General features: G+C 47.7%; 1 protein-coding gene across 2 annotated transcripts in view; it reads left to right on the top strand.

Annotated features, from left to right (window-relative positions):
- Nucleotides 1-8,602: 8,602 nt before the first annotated feature.
- Nucleotides 8,603-16,708, top strand: part of LOC141074931 (uncharacterized) — a 1,026,924-nt gene continuing 1,018,818 nt past the window's right edge. For both annotated transcript variants that reach the window (XM_073562254.1, XM_073562256.1), the window contains exons 1-3: nucleotides 8,603-8,735; nucleotides 9,440-9,587; nucleotides 11,754-11,926. In XM_073562254.1, the coding sequence (XP_073418355.1) occupies nucleotides 11,903-11,926 (24 nt within the window). In that variant the 5' untranslated portion in view covers nucleotides 8,603-8,735; nucleotides 9,440-9,587; nucleotides 11,754-11,902. The remainder of the gene's footprint in view (nucleotides 8,736-9,439; nucleotides 9,588-11,753; nucleotides 11,927-16,708) is intronic.

Raw genomic sequence — 16,708 nt, 5'->3', positions numbered from 1 at the left:
AGCGATGAGCTCACTGGAGTCTGGACCTGGGTAACGAGAGCGATGAGCTCACTGGGGTCCGGACCTGGGTAATGAGAGTGATGAGCTCACTGGGGGCCAAACGTTGGTAACAAGGGCGATGAGCTCACTGGGGGTTCGGACCTGGGTAGCGAGAGTGATGAGCTCACTGGAGTCCGCACCTGGGTAACGAGAGCGATGAGCTCACTGGGGGCCGGACCTGGGTAACGAGAGCGACGAGCTCACTGGGGGCCAGACCTGGGTAACGAGAGCGATGAGCTCACTGGGGTCCGGACATGTGTAATGAAAGCAATGAGCTCACTGGGGTCCGGACCTGGGTAACGAGAGCGATGAGCTCACTCGGGTCCAGACATGGGTAACGAAAGCGATGAGCTCACTGGGGTCCGGACCTGGGTAACGAGAGCGATGAGCTCACTGGGGGCTGGACCTGGGTAACGAGACCGATGAGCTCACTGGGATCCGGACCTGGGTAATGAGAGCGATGAGCTCACTGGGGGCCGGACCTGGGTAACGAGAGCGATGAGCTCACTGGGGTCCAGACCTGGGTAATGGTTACGATGAGCTCACTGCGGGCCGCACCTGGGTAATGAGAGCGATGACTTCACTGAGGTCCGGACCTGGGTAACAAGAGCGATGACCTCACTGGGGTCCGCACCTGGGTAACGAGAGCTATGAGCTCACTGGAGTCCGGACCTGGGTAACGAGAGCGATGAGCTCACTGGAGTCTGGACCTGGGTAACGAGAGTGATGAGCTCACTGGGGGCCAAACCTGGGTAATAAGGGCGAAGAGCTCATTGGGGGTTCCGGACCTGAGTAACGAGAGCGATGAGCTCACTGGGGGCCTGGACCTGGGTAACGAGAGCGATGAGCTCACTGGGGTCTGGACCTGGGTAACGAGAGCGATGAGCTCACTGGGGTCTGGACATGGGTAACAAAAGCGATGAGCTCGCTGGGGTCCGGACCTGGGTAATGAGAGCGATGAGCTCACTGGGGGGCCGGACCTGGATAATGAGAGCGATGAGCTCACTGCGGGCCGCACCTGGGTAATGAGAGCGATGACTTCACTGGGTTCCGGACCTGGGTAACGAGAGAGATGACCTCACTGGGGTCCTCACCCGGGTAACGAGAGCGATGAGCTCACTGGAGTCCGGACCTGGGTAACGAGAGCGATGAGCTCACTGGGGTCCGCACCTAGGTAACGAGAGCGATGAGCGCACTGGGGGCCGGACCTGGGTAACAAGAGCAATGAGCTCACTGGGGTCTGGACCTGGGTAACTAGAGCTCACTGGGGGCCGGACCTGGATAACAAGAGCGATGAGCTCACTGGGGGCCAGACCTGGGTAACGAGAGCGATGAGCTCACTGGGGTCCGAACCTGGGTAATGGGAGCGATGAGCTCACTGTGGGCCGCACCTGTGTAACGGCTCACTCGGGGCCACACCTGGGTAATGAGAGCGATAACTTCACTGGGGTCCGGACCTCGGTAAGGAAAGCGATGTCTTCACTGGGTTCCGGACCTGGGTAACAAGAGCGATGAGCTCACTGGGGGCCTGGACCTGGGTAACGAGAGCGATGAGCTCACTGGGGTCCGGACCTAGGTAACGAGAGCAATGATCTCACTGGGGGCTGCACCTGGGTAACGAGAGGGACGAGCTCACTGGGGGCCAGACCTGGTTAATGAGAGCGATGAGCTCACTGGGGTCCGGACCTGGGTAACGAGAGCGATGAGCTCACTGGGGTCCTGATCTGGGTAACGAGAGCAATGAGGTCACTAGGGGCCGGACCTGGGTAACGAGAATGATAAGCTCACTGGGGTCAGGACCTGGGTAACGAGAGTGATGAGCTCACTAGGGTCAGGACCTGGGTAACGAGAGCGATGAGCTCACTGGGGGCCGGACCAGTTAAAAAGGGACAAGTGTTACCAATATAATGCAAAAGTGCAGAAAATATCAACAGAGCCAGGGAAGTAACCCTGCATATTGTTATGGTAAATATTTATACTTTGCTTTGATTATTTTGGATTGTTATATTTACCTATATATCTTTGCTAATTCTGTATTTTAGTATAGCTTTATAAGTGTTATTCATAAAAGCAATAACACAGGGTGTTGTGTTATGAACAGGTCACCGAGGAGGATGGTAGGAATAGGCTAGGCCACCAGGAAACCAGAAAGGTTGGTAACTTAGCGGATTGCAGACCCCTAATCCTAACAACACAACTAGCAGTAACCGTGGGGCGTACCTACGATGCCCTAGACGCCTCGGCACAACTGGAGAGTTAACTAAGCCTAAAGCAAGAAAGGGGAAATCTAAACTGCCCCGGAGTAGACCCCAAAGGAATAGATAGCCCCCAAACATATATTGCCGGTGAGACAAGATGAGGCACAAACACAGGCAGAAAATAGACTGAACAAATGATGGGGCCCAAACTGTCTAGATAGAATAGGACAGGAAAGACACTGTCTGCAATCACGCAAAAACCCTAAACAATCCAACACATCTGATGTACAAAAAAACACTGAGGTCTCACGACCTCTCCCCTACTATATCAGCATTCTGGTGTGAACTGGAAGCAATGCAAAAGAGACTAACATAACAGGGGACTCAACAAACTGACACGAGCTGTAACATATGGAGCGGTGGTCCAGCACAGCCTCGGCAGGGAGCAACCTGAACCCGCACAGCAAAGCAGAAAGCAGAAAAAGGTTAAACCAGATAAGATGCAAAGGATTAGCAAGTGAACAACTTAACTGAAAAATGCAGGATCAGGCAGGAGACAGCAGACCTCAAAATGAACAGGCAGAAAATCAAATCACCAGCAGCAACTGAGGGAAGCTTGCTCACTTAAATCCTCCCAGTCTGTAACCCCTGACTTCCAATCATCGTCTTCAGGTGACAGACTTCTGTCAACCCAACCAGCTCCACTACCCGCAGCAACCACCAGAGGGAGCCCCGACTCAGAAGTCAGATCAAGAGAGTTCACAACAGTGTTGTCTCTGATATAGAGATGTCTATGTTTTAAACATTTCTTTGTCTCTGAAAGTCTAGTAATCTGGATCGAACTGGTTTGAATTTTGCTTTTCCCAACTTAAATATCTTCTCCCTCAGGTAATGTAATGTAAGAAGCCATTCCCACTTTCTTATCTCTGTAGTTGTAATAAAGACTTGTGACCGGGCATCTGAGAACCAGACAAGATTTGTACAGACACTGGCTGTGTGCATTTTCTTGCCTCCGATGCATCGGATTTATTTTATCTCATTTTAATTGTAAATCAATAATGGCCGATCTGGAGATAGTTTATATCTCAGCCAAAATTAGCTCTCCTTGGAAGGGGCGACCTCAACAGTACGCACGCTTCCTGAAGAAGTCTGTAACAAAACATGCGTCGGGGTGGCAGGGACGTGATTTAAAGGGAACCTGTCACCCCCCCCACTGCACTATAGTGCGGTATAATCATCACTCCCACCATTGCTACCTGGCACTATAGTGCGGTATTATCATTACCCCCAGCATTGCCATAGCCACAAACAATTAACCCAGACAGACCCACACACCAGCTTTCAGCTTTGGGGCTTTCAGAGAGTAGGATGCGATGCCATGGCAATAACGGAGGAGCTGACGATTCCAACGCTGACGCTGCAATGTAGGAAAGAGGCGGAGGGATTTCCGGCAGTCGGAGAGCCGCAGAGAACTACTGCGCATGGCCGAGATTCCCAGCGTGAATAAACCATAAGCGACTGCGGGGCGGGATCTCTGGCCGCCAACGTCATGACAAAGGACGGGCGACGGTAACCAAGAAGACGCAGTACAGCGCAGGCGCCAGGATTTGAAAAGAACGATGTGGAGGCGAAGACACAATGTAGGAATACATGAGTGATGGATGTGAGGCGTCTGTGTCAGAGGGGGAAAGCCCTGCCCCCCTGACAAATATCAGGTATGCCTGACAAAGATTAAAAATGATAATTTCTGAGGTGGAAGGGACGCTAAGTAAAAAAGCCACCTTGACAGAACGCAGCATTAGTGCAGCACAAGGTGGCTCTTTTACTTAAAAACGCCTGCAGGGGGTGACAGGTAGTGTGAATGGTAACCATATTATTCAACTTCTGAGCTATAATTCATCTGTTACATTGTTCTCAGGACTAAAGGCCCCTTTAAATTTAGCAATGCACCAGCGATCCGACCCGGTCAGGATCGCTGGTGCACCGCTAAATGATCGCTAGTGAGCTGTCACCCTGTCTTATGAGGAAAGGTTGCAGGATTTGGGATTGTTTAGCTTGCAAAAGAGAAGACTGAGAGGAGACTTAATAGCTGTCTACAAATATCTCAAGGGCTGTCACATTGTAGAAGGATCAAATTTATTCTCATTTGCACAAGGAAAGACTAGAAGCAATGGGATGAAACTGAATGGAAGGAGACACAGATTAGATATTAGAAAAAACTTTTGACAGTTAGAGTGATCAATGAGTGGAACAGGCTGCCACGAGAGGTGGTGAGTTCTCCTTCAATGAAAGTCTTCAAACAGAGGCTGGACAGACATCTGACTGGGATGATTTAGCGAATCCTGCTTTGAGCAGGGGGTTGGACCAGATGGCCCAGTAGGTCCCTTCCAACTCTATGATTCTATGACCTCACAGCGATGCAGCAGCGACGCAGTGCACGATACTCACCTTTCACACACAGCGATCCTGACGTCCTCCCGCCCGCCTCCACGCGTCGCTCGTCGGCGCCAGCAGGAAGTGCCCGACGAGAAATGGAGCCGGACATTCTCGCGTGATCAGCGATGGACAGCGGGGGAGCCGGTTGGAGGTAAGTATCAGACATAGCGATATCACTAGCAATATCGCTATAACGTCACAAAACCGGTGACTTTATAGAGATATCGCTAGCAATATCGCTATGTGTAAAACCCCCTTTACTGTTGTATATCCATGGGGGGAATCACTGGAGATGTTATCTCAGGAGGTGTTTTAGCATAGAGATGAATCAGGACTGGCTCTTTGATCATCTTTTGCACACCAAGAGGTGCTGAGCAGCTGTTGCTAATTTATAACTGTGGCTTAGCCACAGTGGGCGAAACGTACGTTGGAGGGAGCTTTGACACACTGAGCCACTTACTACAGGTATTTTTGATTTGGGTTTACATTATTAATATGCACCTTTTACAGTAGTTGGTTTTTTCAGCTTACATTATGCACTTTATTGGTTTTACTACCCTTATCATTTTCTGTATGATTATGTATTTTTTGTGGTCACTGTGTTTAGTATATATGTATTTTTTGTGATTACACATTATGTATTTTATTATGTTATTTTGGTTCTGTTTATACTTGTAATTATTCAATAAATTTATTTGAGTCTCATATTCCTGGACTCTTTTTGGTGTATTCATTTTTGAGTAGGTTAATGTATTTATTATGAATATCCATATACGTTTTGTTATTTAGTGAATTTTGTTATTTTCACTTTGTTGTTGGCTTACTTGTAGTGGGGTGTATAAATGTAGACTAACTTAAAGGGGCATGCAAGTGAGGGGTCAGCACGCATTAAGCAAAGCATCGCATTAACTAAGCATCTAGCAAGACAGTTACTCCATGACAGATAGTCAGGACAGGAGTCAGGTAACCCACACTTTGCTCTCCCCTTTATCCATGTGCTTTATTTTTATCCTCCTGTGTTCCCTCGCCATCCACATTCACCGCCCCATCCCTCCCCCATCACCACTCATACACATCAGCCCCTCTATACTTTCCTCTCCCATGTACAGCTCCCATGCACTTCTCACCTTCCTGAAAAACCTCAGTCCATCTTGCCCAAACACATTCAACAAAAAAACTGCTAACATTTCAGATAACTACTTGTTCTTTATGTTCTTACTCCTACTGATTTCAGGGGACATCTCCCCCAACCCTGGTCCACCATCCTCCAACCTCAACCCCTACCCTACCTCATATCAAAACCAAAATAATCTAATTAATATTACTTGCACTCCTTCATCTCCATCTTTCAATTGTGCCCTCTGGAATCCACGGTCTGTATGTAACAAGCTTCCTTTCCTGCATAACTACTTTCTGAACAACTCTCTTAATCTGTTGGCCCTCACTGAAACCTGGATTCAGGATTCTGACACTATCTCTCCTGCTGCCATTTCCTATGGTGGCTTACAATTCACTCATTCCGAGACCCACAAACAGACCTGGTGGTGGAGTCGGCATACTCCTGTCCCCACAATGCACTTTCCAGGTCATCCCCCAGGGTTCCATCACTCTCATTTCCTTCTTTTGAGGTCCACACCATCAGGCTCTTCCGTCTCCTCTCCCTCAGAGTAGCAGTCATATACCGGCCCCCAGGCTCACCCACACACTTCCTTGACCACTTTTCAGCCTGGCTGCCGCACTTCATGTCCTCAGAACTACCAACTCTTATCCTGGGAGACTTCAACATCCCCATTAACAGCCCTACTTCCACATCTGCATCCCAGCTTCTATCACTAACCACTTCTCTCGGCCTCTCACAGCTCTCAACCTCTGAGACACACAAAGATGGTAACACCCTTGACCTGGTCTTTGTCCGGCTTTGCTCAATCTCCTACCTAAATAACTCACCGCTTCCCCTCTCTGACCACAACATTCTCTCCTTCACACTCACAAATCCTCACCCACCCTCTATACGGCCCCAATTGGACAGACCATCAGCAGATTTGGCTTTCAGTACCATCTTTATGCTGATGACACACAACTATATACATCTTCCCCCGACCTTACCCCCGCTGTACTACAGAACGCCAGTGACTGTCTCTCCGCAGTCTCCAACATCATGTCCACTCTCTATCTGAAACTCAACCTGTCCAAAACTGAACTTATTCTGCTCCTGCCATCTACTAACCTCCCTAAATCTGACATTTCCCTCTCCGTGGGTGGCACCATAATAACACCCTGGCAGCAGGCGCGCTGTCTGGTTGTTATGTTTGACACCAACCTCTCCTTCACATCCCATATACAATATCTTGTCCGCTCTTGCCGCCTACACCTAAAGAACATCTCCAGAATTTGCCCTTTTCTCACCATGGAAACAACAAAAACCCTCGCTGTCGCCCTGATCCACTCCCGCCTGGACTACTGCAACGCTCTATTAATTGGCCTCCCCGTTACTCAACTTTCCTCTCTCCAGTCCATACTTGATTCAGCAGCCAGGGTCATCCATCTGGCTTATCGTTACTTGGACGCGTCCGCTCTTCGCCAGTCCTTACATTGGCTGCCCGTTCATTATAGGGTCCAATTCAAAGTACTTGTTCTCACCCACAAAGCTCTCCACAGTGCGGCACCCCCCTACATCTCCTCCCTCATTTCTGTCTATCGGCCTAACTGACCGCTGCGCTCTGCAAACGACTTTCGACTAACCTCTGCACTAATCCGCACTTCCCACTCCCGACTCCAAGACTTCTCCCGTGCTGCTCCTATCCTCTGGAATGCTCTACCGCAAGAAATTAGGACTATCCACAATTTGCAGTTTTAGGCACTCGCTCAAAACACATCTGTTCAGAGCGGCCTATCGCGTTCACTAATCACAGTCATTCTATGTGTAAGGGTACCGTTACACCAAGCGATGGACCAGCGATCCCGACCAGCGATATGACGCGGTCAGGATCGCTGGTACATCGCTAGGTGGTCGCTAGTGAGCTGCCACTCAGGCAGATCTCACCAGCGACATCACTGGGGACAGGGATCGCTACTTACCTGTCAGACGCGCCACAGGAAGTGACCGACGAGAAATGGTCCAGCAGCTTCTCGCGCGATCAGCGATAACCAGCGGGGGAGCCGGTCAGAGGTAAGTATCAGACATAGCGATATTGCTAGCGATATTGCAGTGTGTAACGGGGGCTTAAGTGTGCGTGTGCAGCCCATTCACTATCTCCATCCATCCCCCACCATCTCAAGATGGCTGGACCTTCATTGTATATACACCATTGTAAATACTCACCTGCCCTCTGTATCTCCCCCACCTCATTGTAGAGTGTAAGCTCTCACGAGCAGGGGCGGCTGATTTCGTCTTATTTTACTTTAATTACTGTATTGTTAACGTTGTTACTTATGACTTGTGTTTTGAAACTGTTAGACTGTAAAGCGCTGCGGAATATGTTGGCGCTATATAAATAAAGATTATTATTATTATTGCCTTTAATGACATTCTATTGCAAAGGATTCTACTCTCTGCTGGCAGCTTATACACCGACTCCCTCCAGTCCTCTGCCTGCAGTTATCAGAAGGACTTACCGCTCATGGAGTCCTGACCGCAGAAGACTCCACTCGTCTCCAGCAACAATTTACTCACAAGAGACGGATTTCTACTAATATCAACATCAGGGAACCGGCACCGCGTCCCCGAGCAACACCGACAATGGACAACAGGACACTGCACTACTCACAGTCACCACAGGAGGTCACCAGCACTGTGCTGAGCCCCGCCCCCCTGATCACATGACGGTGACATCACCACAGGTCCTTCACCTCATCTCTCCTGAGCCCCGCCCCCCTGATCACATGACGGTGACATCACCACAGGTCCTTCACCTCTTCTCTCCTGAGCCCCGCCCCCTGGTCACATGACGGTGACGTCACCACAGGTCCTCCCGCGCTCAGTGCAGCCGCTCCGTCCCGGGTGTGCGCAGCTCGTGTTCTCTGGGGTCAGCCAGCAGCAGATTTTCGGTTCCCGCCATTCCGGTGAGATGACAGGAGGGTTTGTGGTGAATCTGTGAGAGGAGAGTGTGGGGGAGATCAGAGCTGTTCCTGTGGAGGCTCCTGCTCCATGTGACTGCGGCTCCTCAGTGTTGGGGACGGGCAGCATTGTATGGGGGATGTGCAGCGTCTCCTCCTCATCTCACGGCCCCCGGTGGAGGTATAGTTACCACGGTGACCGTCCCCCGCTGGAGGTGTAGTTACCACGGTGACTGTCCCCCGCTGGAGATGGAGTTACCACGGTGACTGTCCCCCGCTGGAGGTGGTTACCATGGTGACCGTCCCCCGCTGGAGGTGGAGTTACCACGGTGATCGTCCCTCGCTGCAGGTGTAGTTACCATGGTGACCGTCCACTGCTGGAGCTGTAGTTACCACGGTGACTGTTCTCAGCTGGCAGCGTAGTTGCCACGGTGACCGTCCTCCACTGGTGGTGGTTACCACGGTGACCATCCCCCGCTGGCGCTGTAGTTACCACGGTGACCGCCACCTTGTTGGCAGTGTAGTTACCACGGTGACCGTCCCCCGCCTACGAGGCTGATAATGAGCGGTCAGATCGGCGGAGGAGGCCGCGGTGGAGTTTTGTGGCTTTTCCTCCAGATTCTTCCTGATAAATGTTGATATCTGGGCAGAATTTAGTGATTGTCGTTCTCTCGTCCCCTGTGATTTCCATCTTCTCCTTCATCATGAAGACGCCGGCAGGACGAGATCCCTCCAGCTGATCCAGTGCTCATCCCTCCTCCTCCTGAATGACCCCCGAGGATGGACGAGGACAGGAATGAGACCACCAGGAGATTATTCCACTGCGCCCTGGAGATCATCTCCCTGCTGAGCGGAGAGGTAACTCCTCTACATTTCTATCAGCTTTATTGTGTGATGTGACGAGTCCGACACCGGGAGGAGGAAATCCAGAATAGGAGAGAAGGATTCTCTACTGTAAGAGCAGGGATTCTGTGGAGCTCTCTGCCCGGAGGAGTTGTCATGGGGATTCCCAAAAAGAGCTGTAGAGGGGCCGGGATGTCTGTCCGGAGTGTAATAATATTCCCGGTTATGGCCCCAGATTACTGGAGACGGTTATTGATCCCGGGATTTCTACTGATTGTCAGATCTGGGGTCGGGAAGGAATTCTTCTCCCTAAGGCCGGGGTCACACTGGTGAGGAATACGGCCGAGTGAGAGGCGTTAAAAGCACGCATTAGACACGGACCAATGATTCTCTATGGGGTCCCTCGCACCAGGCGTATATTTCTCATCCGTATTCTACGGTCTGTGCCAATCGCAGCATGCTGGGACTGTCAGCGTACTACGCCCGTAATACGCCAATGCAAGTCTATGGGTGCGCAAAAAATACGGATTACACACGGACCACACATGTGACTTGCGAGAAATATGCACCCGGTGTCTTTTAGCAAAGCCGACAATTCAGTGCGCGATACAGTAAACTCACACTGACAGGTTTAATAAAGAAACGAAACAATAGATTTAGACACACATATACACTCACTGGCCACTTTATTAGGTACACCATGCTAGTAAGGGGTTGGACCCCCTTTTGCCTTCAGAACTGCCTCAATTCTTCGTGGCAGAGATTCAACAAGGTGCTGGAAGCATTCCTCAGAGATTTTGGACCATATTGACATGATGGCATCACACAGTTGGTGCAGATTTGTCGGCTGCACATCCCTGATGCGAATCTCCCGTTCCACCACATCCCAAAGATGCTCTATTGGATTGAGATCTGGTGACTGAGGAGGCCATTTGAGTACAGTAAACTCATTGTCATGTTCAAGAAACCAATCTGAGATGATTCGAGCTTTATGACATGGCGCATTATCCTGCTGAAAGTAGCCATCAGATGTTGGGTACATTGTGGTCATAAAGGGATGGACATGGTCAGCAACAATACTCAGGTAGGCTGTGGCGTTGCAACGATGCTCAATTGGTACCAAGGGGCCCAAAGAGTGCCCAGAAAAAATTCCCCACACCATGACACCACCACCACCAGCCTGAACCGTTGATACAAGGCAGGATGGATCCATGCTTTCATGTTGTTTACGCCAAATTCTGACCCTACCATCCGAATGTCGCAGCAGAAATCGAGACTCATCAGACCAGGCAACGTTTTTCCAATCTTCTACTGTCCAATTTCGATGAGCTTGTGCAAATTGTAGCCTCAGTTTCCTGTTCTTAGCTGAGAGGAGTGGTACCCAGTGTGGTCTTCTGCTGCTGTAGCCCATCTGCCTCAAAGTTCGACGCACTGTGCGTTCAGAGATGCTCTTCTGCCTACCTTGGTTGTAACGGGTGGCAATTTGAGTCACTGTTGCCTTTCTATCAGCTCGAACCAGTCTGCCCATTCTCCTCTGACCTCTGGCATCAACAAGGCATTTCCGGCCACAGAACTGCCGCTCACTGGATTTTTTTTCTTTTTCGGACCATTCTCTGTAAACCCTAGAGATGGTTGTGCGTGAAAATCCCAGTAGATCAGCAGTTTCTGAAATTCTCAGACCAGCCCTTCTGGCACCAACAATCATGCCACGTTCAAAGGCACTCAAATCACCTTTCTTCACCATACTGATGCTCGGTTTGAACTGCAGGAGATTGTATTGACCATGTCTACATGCCTAAATGCACTGAGTTGCCGCCATGTGATTGGCTGATTAGAAATTAAGTCTTAACACACAGTTGGACAGGTGTACCTAATAAAGTGGCCAGTGAGTGTATATATATATATATGTATTCTATGTGTCTATATCTATTCTTTGGTTTTTGTTAGAAACCCTGTCATAGGGCTCCATTATATGTCCATTTTGCAAGCCTGCGAGAAAATCTCGCCATACGGATTACATACGGATGCTGACATGCGCAAAATACGCGACCGCACCTTGCTTACGGATGACCTACGGAGCACTATTTAGGGGTCATTCATCTGTATTACGCCTGTAAAATACTGACCGTATTTTGCGTCGGTTAGTGTGACCCCGGCCTAAGTGTCTCTCTCCATACACAGGATTACACAATAGTGAGGAAGACACCGGGGGACTGTGTGACTCCCATCATCCATCTCCAGGAGGGCGGAGCCCGGGCCCCGTCACAGAGCCTCCCCCGCACTCCCCGATACATGAGAGGAACAAGAAGATCCTGGAGCTCAGCAACAAGATGATCGAGCTGCTGAGCGGAGAGGTGACTGCTGGGACATTATACAGGACAGCACTGGAGGATTCTGGGTGATGAGCGGAGAGGTGACTGCTGGGACATTATACAGGACTGGAGGATTCTGGGTGATGAGCGGAGAGGTGACTGCTGGGACATTATACAGGACTGGAGGATTCTGGGTGATGAGCGGAGAGGTGACTGCTGGGACATTATACAGGACTGGAGGATTCTGGGTGATGAGCGGAGAGGTGACTGCTGGGACATTATACAGGACTGGAGGATTCTGGGTGATGAGCGGAGAGGTGACTGCTGGGACATTATACAGGACTGGAGGATTCTGGGTGATGAGCGGAGAGGTGACTGCTGGGACATTATACAGGACGGCACTGGTGGATTCTGGGTGATGAGCGGAGAGGTGACTGCTGGGACATTATACAGGACGGCACTGGAGGATTCTGGGTGATGAGCGGAGAGGTGACTGCTGGGACATTATACAGGATGGCACTGGAGGATTCTGGATTGTTTTTTTGAGGGGATGAATTACCCCCTAGGTAGAGATGTGGATCTTTTCAATGGACACGTCTTTATAGTATAATATACTGGTTTATTTTCAAGGGGTATATCATTGTGTGGCGCCCCTGAGGGCCCAGTTGCCAGAGGTACTGCACCTCACTCAGAGGTGTGGTATCCCACTTTTCAGGTAAGGTGGAGGCACCTGACAGTACTCTACACCTGCACCCAACACACACCCTACAACAGCAGGGGACCCTAGATAATCCCTGCTTGGGTCATAAAGGGTGTTGGGAGGTGGGTGGAGCTAGGAGGATCAGTGCAGTCTTCCCTGAGGGGAGGAAGTGGACAGATGTGTGTGAAGTGGCTCCCTGTCAGAAGGAGCTGCAGGGAAGAAAACAGATAGAAGCTCCCTGTAGTGGGAAGAGGTCCATCACTGGCTCGCCCTTGTTATCTGCACCTCAAAAACATTTCTAGAATTCGACCTTTTCTTACTTTTGACTCCGCAAAAGCTCTGTTTCTTTTATTCATTCTCGTCTCGACTATTGTAACTCTCTTCTAATCGGTCTCCCTCTTACCAAACTCTCCCCCCTCCATTCTGTCTTGAATGCTGCAGCCAGGATCATATTCCTCACCAATCGTTACACCGATGCCTCTACCCTGTGCCAGTCATTACACCGGCTACCCATCCACTCCAGAATTCAGTATAAACTTATTACCCTCACCCACAAAGCTCTCCATGGCTCAGCACCACCCTACATCTCCTCCCTTGTTTCAGTATACCACCCTACTCGTGCCCTCCGTTCTGCTGATGACCTGAGGTTAGCATCCTCAATAATCAGAACCTCCCATCTCCAAGACTTTATACGTGCTGCGCCAATTCTTTGGAATGCACTTCCCAGGTCAATATGATTAGTCCCCAATCCCCACAATTTTAAGCGTGCCTTGAAAACGCATTTATTCAGACTGGCCTACCGCTTCAACACATTAACCTAATCTATCCCTGTGTGGCACAGCCAAAAGTTTTTACCATAACCAGGTTCCCCGCATCATGTTCCCACATGCTTTATGCATCCATTAGCCCTCTGTGTCTGTACTGTTACACACTTAACATTATGGCTGGTCCATACAATCAGGGCAACTGTTACCACCCACCTTTCGTGTCTCCCTCTTTCCTCATAGACTGTAAGCTTGCGAGCAGGGCCCTCACTCCTCTTGGTATCTGTTATGAGCTATGTGATTATTGTTATGCTGTAATGTCTATTGTCTGTACAAATCCCCTCTGAAATGTAAAGTGCTGCGGAATATGTCGGCGCTATAGAAATAAAATTTATTATTATCATTATAAAATTGAACTCTTTGGCCATAACCATAAACATTATATTTGGAGAGAGGGCAATAAGGCCTATGATGAAAAAACAACATTCCTCCTGTAAAGCACAAAGGTGGATTGCTGATGTTTTGGGGATGTGTGAGCTACAAAGTCACAGGAAACTTGGTCAAAGTTGATGGAAAGATGAATGCAGCACGTTATCAGCAAATACTGGAGGCAAATTTGCAATCATCAGCCCAGAAGCTACACATGGGACGTACTTGGACGTTCCAACATGACAACAATCCAAAACACAAGGCCAAGTGGACCTGTTGCTGGTTACAGCAGAACAAATTAAAGGTCATGGAGTGACCATCTAAGTCTCAATATCATTGAGCCACTCTGGTGAGATCTCAAGCGCGCAGCCCAGGAATTTACAAGAACTGGAGGATTTTGGCCAAGAAGAGTGGGCAGCTTTACCATTTTAGAAAATAAAGAACCTCATCCACATTTACCACAAAAGACTTCACGCTGTCATTGATGTTAGAGGGGGCAATACACGGTAGCAAGAAATGGGGTATGTAAACTTTTGATCAGGGTCATTTGGATGTTTTGGGTTATCGTCATGATTTAAAAAGAGAAAAAACACAGTAGTCTGACAATAAATGGCTTCACCCGACCACTAACCATGAGTGGAGAAAAAGTTTTGGTGTTATCATTCATATTCTCTGAAAAAAGGTCAAGAAAGCAAAAATTCTGCCGGGGTATGTAAACTTTTGACAACTGTATCTACTGCATTCTAACCTGTCACTCTGTGATTTTACTGAACGCGGCAGATTAATTTATGGCTTTTCTTCTAGCCATGTAACCTATATACATATATGTGTGTGTCACTGACATCTATATATCTATGTATTCTATTCTAACCTGTGTGATTTTACTGAACGCGGCATATGAATTGCCAGCTTTTATTCTATCTTTTACCAAATGTTACCGACTTTTTCTGTTTTTTTGTTTTTTTTTTAAGAAAAATGCTTGTGTTACTGATCATGAATCCGAATGTCCGTTTGGCTCATCTCTAGCAAAGATCTTTCCCTATCCCCGCCTCGTACGTGTGTTCAATAACAAATACATAACAATGTTTAATTTCTCTATTGTGAACCATAATAAACTGATGTAACATATTAGATACACTGTGGTCAGTAGGGTGAGTAAAGACTGCAAACCGTACATTCCATCACATTGACCACATACTCAGAATTACAGCTAAGAAATTCTTTCATTTAGACATTTTTCTCATTAATATAACAAGAAAAGGTGAAGGTTTTGTGAGAGTGTGGACAAGTTTTGCACGAGGATTGTCCACACTTCTGAAAACCCCACACTCGATAACATCTGATACGGTCTGGGGGTTTTATTGGGATTATAAAAACTGGGAGACAAAACACTGGCTATTGGAAGTGCTCGTCTAGATACTATTTTGATGCTGTTTTCTAGGATATTGTCATTTCTTAGAATATTTAAATTGTGATGTACTATGTTTGAAATTGATTTAAAATAGGTGCCAAGTCATTACTAAGGTTGGCTGGTCTATTGAGTTGTTATTCTTTTTTTAGTATATGTGTGTTATTATTACCACTAAGAACTTCTCTGGACTTGGTATTTGCAATGAAACACGCACGGTTAATAATATAATAAGACGATGTTTGATTGTTTTTCTTGACTGAATGTAGCAGGTTCATTGCAGTTGCGTTTTGCTCTGATAACTTCACCTAAATGTACAGATTGGATTGTGTGAAACGGCTGCAGTATTATCTGCATTTTTGGGGGGTAAGTACAGCTGGAAATAGGTTAATGTGGTTCCCCCATCAAAAAAACAATCTGATCTTTGCAAAAAAAATAAAAAATAAATAGTAAATCTTAAATTGGTTATTATTTAAATATTTGAGAAAAGAAGGAATACGTGAGATGTCATCATTCCAAACAAGAAATATCATCTATATATCTCGAATATCGTTGTATGGAATTGAGAAATGGATTGTCACTATTGAAAATGAACTGTTCCTCCCACCATGACATCACTACATTTCCGACTGAAGGTGAGAATTTAGTTCCCATTGAGACGCCATTGTTTTCAATGCAAAATTTTTATTGACCAAAAAATAGCGTGAAAGCAAAAATGATAACAGATAAAATATATAGTTTTGTAAATCTATGGTGCATGAACTGTATTTGGTTAAATGAATCTTGACGGCAAGAATAGCAATGTGATGTGGTATGCACGTGTATAATGCGACCGCATCGCATGTCAACATGGTCCAGTCTGGGTCCCAATTAACATTATGAAATATATTCAGTACATCTATGGAATCCTTTAAGTATCCAGGAACGCGTCGTACCAGTGGCTGTAATGCGGAATCCAGCCACTGGCCAAGGCGTTCACTAAAGGAACCTACTCCAGACAATATACAGTTGTGGCCAAAAGTATTGACACCCCTGCAATTCTGTCAGATAATACTCAGTTTCTTCCTGAAAATGATTGCAAACACAAATTCTTTGGTATTATTATCTTCATTTAATTTGTCTTAAATGAAAAAACACAAAAGTAATTGTCCTAAAGCCAAATTGGATATAATTCCACATCAAACATAAAAAAGAGGGTGGACAGAAGTATTGGCACTGTGCGAAAAATCATGTGATGCTTCTCTAATTTGTGTAACTAACAGCACCTGTAACTTACCTGTGGCACCTAACAGGTGTTGGCAATAACTAAATCACACTTGCAGCCAGTTGACATGGATTAAAGTTGACTCAACCTCTGTCCTGTGTCCTTGTGTGTACCACATTGAGCATGGAGAAAAGAAAGAAGACCAAAGAACTGTCTGAGGACTTGAGAAACCAAATTGTGAGGAAGCATGAGCAATCTCAAGGCTACAAGTCCATCTCCAAAGACCTGAATGTTCCTGTGTCTACCGTACGCAGTGTCA

This window comes from Dendrobates tinctorius, unplaced genomic scaffold, assembly GCF_039654945.1.
Source record: "Dendrobates tinctorius isolate UK_male_01 unplaced genomic scaffold, ASM3965494v1 ptg000342l, whole genome shotgun sequence".
Lineage (NCBI taxonomy): Eukaryota > Metazoa > Chordata > Amphibia > Anura > Dendrobatidae > Dendrobates > Dendrobates tinctorius.
Note: the sequence above shows the minus strand (reverse complement) of the source record. Positions and strands in the feature narration are given on the sequence as shown.